General features: G+C 34.5%; 1 protein-coding gene across 1 annotated transcript; it reads left to right on the top strand.

Annotated features, from left to right (window-relative positions):
• The first annotated feature begins 2,819 nt into the window (after positions 1 to 2,819).
• On the top strand, positions 2,820 to 5,853 carry LOC133672164 (protein SIEVE ELEMENT OCCLUSION B-like). The gene is made up of 7 exons (XM_062092608.1): positions 2,820 to 3,097; positions 3,198 to 3,299; positions 3,398 to 3,846; positions 3,924 to 4,033; positions 4,155 to 4,297; positions 4,379 to 4,870; positions 4,969 to 5,853. The coding sequence occupies exons 1-7, from the start codon at positions 2,867 to 2,869 to the stop codon at positions 5,611 to 5,613; spliced, it is 2,172 nt and encodes a 723-aa protein (XP_061948592.1). The 5' UTR covers positions 2,820 to 2,866; the 3' UTR covers positions 5,614 to 5,853.
• Positions 5,854 to 6,964: the final 1,111 nt, after the last annotated feature.

Below are 6,964 nucleotides of genomic sequence, written 5' to 3'. Positions count from 1 at the left end.
TTTAGGCCTTGTCACAGAAATTATGACATCATTGTCTCTTGAGAACACCTAAAATTAGCAGAGGGAATGCACACCTTTCATTTGAATCTAACCTTGCTCAATTTGAAGGTGTGTAGCTCCATAATAATTCTTTTGAAGTTGCTTACTTGGTCAACCAAAACTGTAAAAAAACAGAGGCCAATCGAACGAGCAACGTGTCACTAACCTTTTCTTTTTTAAGTCTGATGACGTGTCATTTCAGGTTTTTGATTTAGGATCGGCAAAATTAAACCCTTATTCTTTCAATTTCTTTTACTTGCACCTATAATTACCTTCAAACTTTTAATTTCATGTGATTTCACCCCCACAAAACTTAATTGTTAGGCAGCCATAAGTTGGACATCCTTTTTATTTTGGTCATTTGTTCTGAATTTGTGTATTTTGTCCCGTAATTGACCAATAAACTTCTAATATTTTCAATTTAGTCCTAGATTTGGTCAATTTTAACCCATATATTCACACACCTTTTCTAGTTTGGTCCTTGATCTTGGATTTCTTTAATAAAGTCACTAATTATCCATTAAACTTAAATATTTATGTAATTAAGTCATTGATTTGACCACCTTAACTCCTAAAACTTAAAATTTGACCCCCAAAACTTTAATTTCTTACAATTAAAACCTAAATTGACATTAAAAAATAATATTTTCTTGCATATAAGCCCTCAATACATTCAAATAAACTTTAAAATTTTATAATTGAGTCCTTAAACATCTAATTTTGAATTCTCCTCCTCAAATTGAATTTTCTTTACTAATAGAGCTTTCGTCAGTTGAAAATACATTGTCAGATTTTTCAATGATGTATATTTAATCTTTCTCAACTAGTATTTGGCAATTTCCTAGGCATTCTAGTATACTCATCTCTTTAATAAACATATATTTTTATTTTCTTCCAATATCTTTTGATTTTTTTTTGTATTTTCCTAGGCAATTTCCTAGGTTAACTTGTCAAATATATAACCCAAGTTATGAGATTATGAGAACCCTAGAGAAAGAAAATAAAATAACTTATGAATATTAATACCTAATCAACTCAAAGTTAAAAGATAAAATTTTAAAAATAAATATGTTAAATTAAAAAAAAGACAAAAAAAAATTGAGTCAACCCAAGTTAACTTGTCAAAGTCGTAACCTAGGTAATGAGATTGAGATAACCCCATAAAAATCAAATGAGAAAAAAATTATGAAGTTCAATTTCTAAGGAACCTAATGTTAAAGGATGTAATAAAAAAAATCAATTAAAAAAAGGATAAAAAAACCCCAAGTTTACCTAACTAACCTGTTAAACTCATGATCTAGGTCATGAGACCGAGATAACTTCATAAAAAGAAATTAAAACAATTATGAATTTGCATTTCTAACAAATTCAATGCTGAATGTTGAAATTGAGAGAAAACACATAAATTTATAAGACTAGGATAACTCTAAATAAAGCAAATTAAAGAAGAATTTTCAAAGCCAAATTCCAATATAGTTTATTGAAATAGGAAATTGAAAAATAAATAAATAAAGAAAACAAGAGTTGTTGGAGGGTGAAATTGAATATATATATTCAATTAAAAAAAAACTACCTAAAGAAATGAACAGAGTCAATCCGAGTTAATTTGTTAAAATTACAAAGCATAATTAAAAAAATCAATTAAAAAAATACCCAAAAAAATAAATAGAGTCAACTTAGATCAACCTACCAAACCTATAACCATGGTCATGAGATTTGGATAGTCTTATAAAAAAATTAAAAAAATTATAGAATTTAATTTCCAACTAACCCAATTTAAATGATAAAATCAGAAAAAAAATCATTATATAAATAAATAAATAAATAAATCAAGTCAACTCATTAAACCCACGATCTAAGTTATGAAATCGAGATAAATTCATAGAAAATAAATAAAAAAATATGAAGTCCCACTTCCAACGAATCTAGTATTGAAGGTTAAAATCAATTTTAAAAAAATAAATCTACAAGACCATTAGATAACCCAACCAAAAGAAATTCATAAAAATTACGAAGAATTTTTTCCGAAACAGTCTAATATTGAAAGATTAAATTAAAAAAAATAAATAAGAAAATCATAAAAATTACAAAGAACTTTTTCCAAAACAGTCTAATATTGAAAGATTAAATTAAAAATAAATAAATAAAAAGATTGAATTGTTGTAAGGTCAAAATAAAAAAAAACAAAAAAAACTATTATAATGAATATATAGTTTCTTATGGAGAAATTTTGTGAAATTCAATCTATAACTAGTGGCTTTGTATATATTATATATTGGTCCTATCAACTAATATGACACAAATTCTTATTAAAAAAATAATTTCTTTAACTTTCTCTTTTTTCTTCTCTACCAGATTAAAAAAAAAAACGGAAATAAAATTAACATAATTCTCTTCAACTTTTTCTCTTTTCATTTCTTTTCTTCTATTAGCAAATCCCAAGTGAGGTGAGGAGAGAATTGAAAGAGAAGAGATGTAAATGTCAAGAATACAAAAAGCTTGAAAAGGGAGTTATTATGAAAAGGGAGTTTGGAATTGCTAGAAAATACAAAAAGAAGAAAAGGTTCCAGACATATCTGATTTGTAGGGTAAAATCCAAATTATATAAAGTAATGAGGAAGCAGGTTAGACGTAGGGACCACAAAAGTATGGCCTTCTCTTTAACGTCCCTAATCTTTTGATTACGAAGGAAGTAAGGAAGCTGATTCAAGTGAGCTTTATTCCATTTCTATTACTATAAATAGGCATGCCAAACATGGAACAAAGACACACCAGCCAATCTTCTCTACTTCTTCCCCATAACCCAAAGAATCCATTGCTAATCAAAATGGCATCAGGCCTTCCTCTTAGGCTCCCTGCCCAGGGTATTAATGCGAGCCAGCAACTGATCAAGAGTGACCGCGGCAGCATGCTAACAATGTCTGATGACAATGTGATGATGAATCAAATTGTAGGAACTCATGCTCCTGATGGCCGAGAGGTTGATGTCAAACCTCTTCTCCTCCTTGTTGAAGACATCCTCAAACGTGCCACCCTGCAAATCGACTCCTCTCTGACGGTATACTACTAAAACTCATCCTTGGAAATTAATCTGTATATCAACTTAACTCTTTTATTTTTTGTTCTTTTTATGTTCCTGATCACTTCTGATAACGCAGACTTCCCAGGCCCATGCTGAAATGGAGGACAAGACATACCATGTCAATTTTGTTTCAATGCTCGATGCACTGTCGTATACTATAGATAGAATTTCCAGCGAGGTTATACAATGTCTTTCAATTCTAATATATGATATATAGGCATTGACCTAAAGAATCGATGACAATTTTTAAATTTCGCGTTTTTAATTGTGATGCAGATTGCCTACAAGGCTCTGGGTGGGACAGATGCCCACGCAACAACTGTCTCACTTTTCAACATGCTAACAAGCTATTCCTGGGATGCCAAGCTTGTGCTCACCTTGTCAGCTTTTGCTTTGAATTATGGAGAATTCTGGCTGCTTGCCCAGATTTCCTCATCAAACCAGCTTGCCAAATCCATGGCAATCCTCAGGCAATTGCCTAGCATCATGGAACACTCAGGGCCCTTGAAGCCTCGCTTCGATGCCATTAACAATCTGATCAAGGTCATGATGGACGTGGCTAGGTGCGTGGTTGAGTTCAAGGATCTACCGCCAGCTTACATTTCTAATGAAGTACCAGCATTGTCCACAGCCATGGCCCATATCCCTACTGCTGTCTACTGGACCATGAGGAGTGTTGTGGCTTGTGCGGCTCAGATTACTAGCCTCACTACCAAGGGACATGAGTATGCTTTTCTAGTCCACCATCTTTATACGACATCATGCATGTATTCCTTGTAATATTCTCCCTCACTTATTCCAGGTTTTCTATATCAACCACTGACGCATGGGAGCTATCCACCTTGGCTCACAAACTCAGCAACATACTTGACCATCTCAGGAAGCAATTATATACTTGCTACCAATACATAGGTCTGCACCTCAGCAACTTTTTTATTATGCTATCATGTGTTCGATAGGTAATAAGGAAACAGGAAATTAATGTACGAAGATAGATCAAGAAAGCTTATAAAACCAATGGTGTTTGATGCAGATGAAAAGAGGAATGTCGAATCCTTTCAAATGCTAAAGAATCTCTTTGAAATGATCCACATTGACAACATGAAGGTCCTAAAGGCCCTGATTTATGCCAAGGATGATATCCAGCCACTTATAGATGGCTCTTCCAAGAAAAGAGTTCGCTCTTCTACCATTTCTTCTATTTATGTCATCAATCTATTGTAAAACATTTCTCATACTTCCTTTTGAATTTAACAGGTCCATCTTGATGTGCTAAGAAGAAAAAATGTGCTATTGCTCATTTCTGGCCTCGACATGTCAACCGATGAGCTTTCAATTCTCGAGCAGATATACAATGAATCCAGGCATCACGGAGCTAGGCTCGATAGTCAGTATGAGGTGGTCTGGGTCCCAATTGTGGACCGTTCAGTCCAGTGGAATGATCCAATGAAGCAGAAATTTGAAAGCATGCAGTCTTCAATGCCATGGTTCACAGTGTACCACCCTTCATTGATTGAGAAGGCAGTCATGAGGTTCATCAAGGAGGTGTGGCACTTCCGGAACAAGCCTATTCTTGTGGTGCTTGACCCTCAAGGCAAGGTGGTTTGCCCAAATGCACTCCACATGATGTGGATTTGGGGAAGCAATGCCTTCCCTTTCACTAGCTTGAGAGAGGAATCTCTCTGGAAGGATGAGACATGGAGGCTTGAGCTTCTAGTGGATGGCATTGACCCAGCGATTCTTAATTGGGTAAATTCATTATAGAATCAATCCAAATATACATACATTATACGTGTGTGTGTGTGTAATCGTGTTGACATTTGCTTCAATATTATTTTGATCATCAGATCAAGGAAGGAAAGTACATTTTCCTGTACGGAGGAGACGACGATGAATGGGTGAGGAAGTTCACAAACACCGCACGTGCTGTGGCGCAGGCAGCCCGCATTCCCCTGGAGATGGTTTATGTGGGGAAGAGCAGCAAAAGGGAGAAAATCCGGCGAGTCATAGCGACAATCACCGTGGAGAAGCTCAGTTACGTCTGGCAAGACCTTACCATGATATGGTTCTTTTGGACCAGGCTAGAGAGTATGCTGTACTCCAAGATTCAGTTAGGCAAGCTTGATGACCATGATCCTATGATGCAAGAAATCAAGAAGTTGCTTAGCTACGACAGAGAAGGTGGATGGGCTGTGCTTAGCAATGGGTCTAATGTTGTGGTCAATGGTCACAAGACCACAGCTTTGCAAACATTGCTTGAGTATGACTTGTGGAAGGAACAAGTGCCTGTCAAGGGCTTTGATTTGGCCTACCGTGATCACCAAGGCAGGATCCATGACATTTCTCGTCCTTGCTGCCGCTTCGATTTCCCAATGACTACGGGTAGGATCCCTGAGACCATGAAATGCCCAGAGTGCAACCGCACCATGGAGAAATTCTCCACTTTCCTTTGCTGCCATGATGAGGTCATTCCAGACGAGCTCTTCAAGTAAATGATCAGCTGCTACGCTTCCTTGTAGCTCATACTGCCACTAAATAATGTTGTTGAGTGCGCTCTTTTTTTCCTTTTAAATTTTCATCCGTTGTGAGGCATGATGCCCAGCTATGGCGCACAGTATTTGGACCTGACATTTCATATTCCATAGCATAAAATAAATCTGAGTGTGATCGATGTAATCCACGTACTTAATTAATTTGTTTTATTAATTAATATATAAAGTTCATTTTGAGTAGATTTTATGTTTTGGAGACTTTCCTGGCTTTCGTTTCTTTTATGGCACACATACATTTTGTATAGCGTCCTAGCTAGCCTTCACCTAAAAGAATTAACGGCAGTGTGAACCTAAAAAAATTATAAAAAGATTAAAAGCAAAAATAATTTCCTTCAAAAAGCGCTAATTGCACGAAAAAAAACTTGTTAAAGGAAAAAAAATATTTTCACCGAAAAGATGTTGGGTTCCTAAATAGAATGCATACAGCGAAACAATAAAAAAATTAGTTCAATTTTATAAACTAATGGTCAAACTCTAATGAGAAATCACATCAAATATAATATAGAACTTACAAGTTCCCAATGAAATTAAAAAAATAATGAAGAGACCTAGATAATGAAAAAAAAAAACTTGAAGAGTATGATATCAAATTAATGGATAAAACTCATACACTACCAAACAATTGACAAATACAAAGAAAAACAACGATGGGATTTTTCCATCAGTATATTATAATGAACTTTACTGATAGTTTTCCTTCCATGTATCCATTAGTAAATACCGATAGAAAAATTCCATTGGTATATACCGATGGAATTGTAGCGGGAAAACAAAGAATAAAAAAATTCAAATATTACAATGACATGTAACTTTTACAGATGACGTTACTGGTGGAATTAACCCAACGATAATGTCCGTAAATATGTTGACAGAAAAATTCCCTCAATATATATTGAGGGAATTATAGTGAGATTCAAAAAAGCCAAATCATACAATGACGTGGCTTTTGTACCAATAGCATGATTGATAAAATGACCAGTAGAATAATTTTGTTATTCATTCCATTAGTAATATTTAATTTATAACTTGATAATCGACTCTTATCTCCTCCTCCCCTTACCCTATTTGTTCTTTTTTCTTGTGTATTTTTTTCTACAACAAATAGCCACCCCTCTAATCTCAATATAATTTAACCTTCCACAATAAATTCAACCACCACAACACTTAATTTGTCATCATCCATGTTTTGATTCAAATTTTATTGAGGATTCTCCACTATAAGTGTTGTTACTCAATTTTGGACCCCACGTGCTGGAGATGGTATATACCCGTTTTGAACCGAGTGTAGGAG

This window comes from Populus nigra, chromosome 1 (assembly GCF_951802175.1).
Source record: "Populus nigra chromosome 1, ddPopNigr1.1, whole genome shotgun sequence".
NCBI lineage: Eukaryota > Viridiplantae > Streptophyta > Magnoliopsida > Malpighiales > Salicaceae > Populus > Populus nigra.
Note: the sequence above shows the minus strand (reverse complement) of the source record. Positions and strands in the feature narration are given on the sequence as shown.

Excerpts from the sequence above, each read along its gene's own strand:
- LOC133672164 (XM_062092608.1), top strand. The coding sequence starts at position 2,867 with ATGGCATCAGGCCTTCCTCTTAGGCTCCCTGCCCAGGGTATTAATGCG. Across the intron at positions 3,300-3,397 it reads TAGATAGAATTTCCAGCGAG|ATTGCCTACAAGGCTCTGGG; the intron begins GTTATACAATGT and ends ATTGTGATGCAG. Across the intron at positions 4,034-4,154 it reads TACTTGCTACCAATACATAG|ATGAAAAGAGGAATGTCGAA; the intron begins GTCTGCACCTCA and ends TGTTTGATGCAG.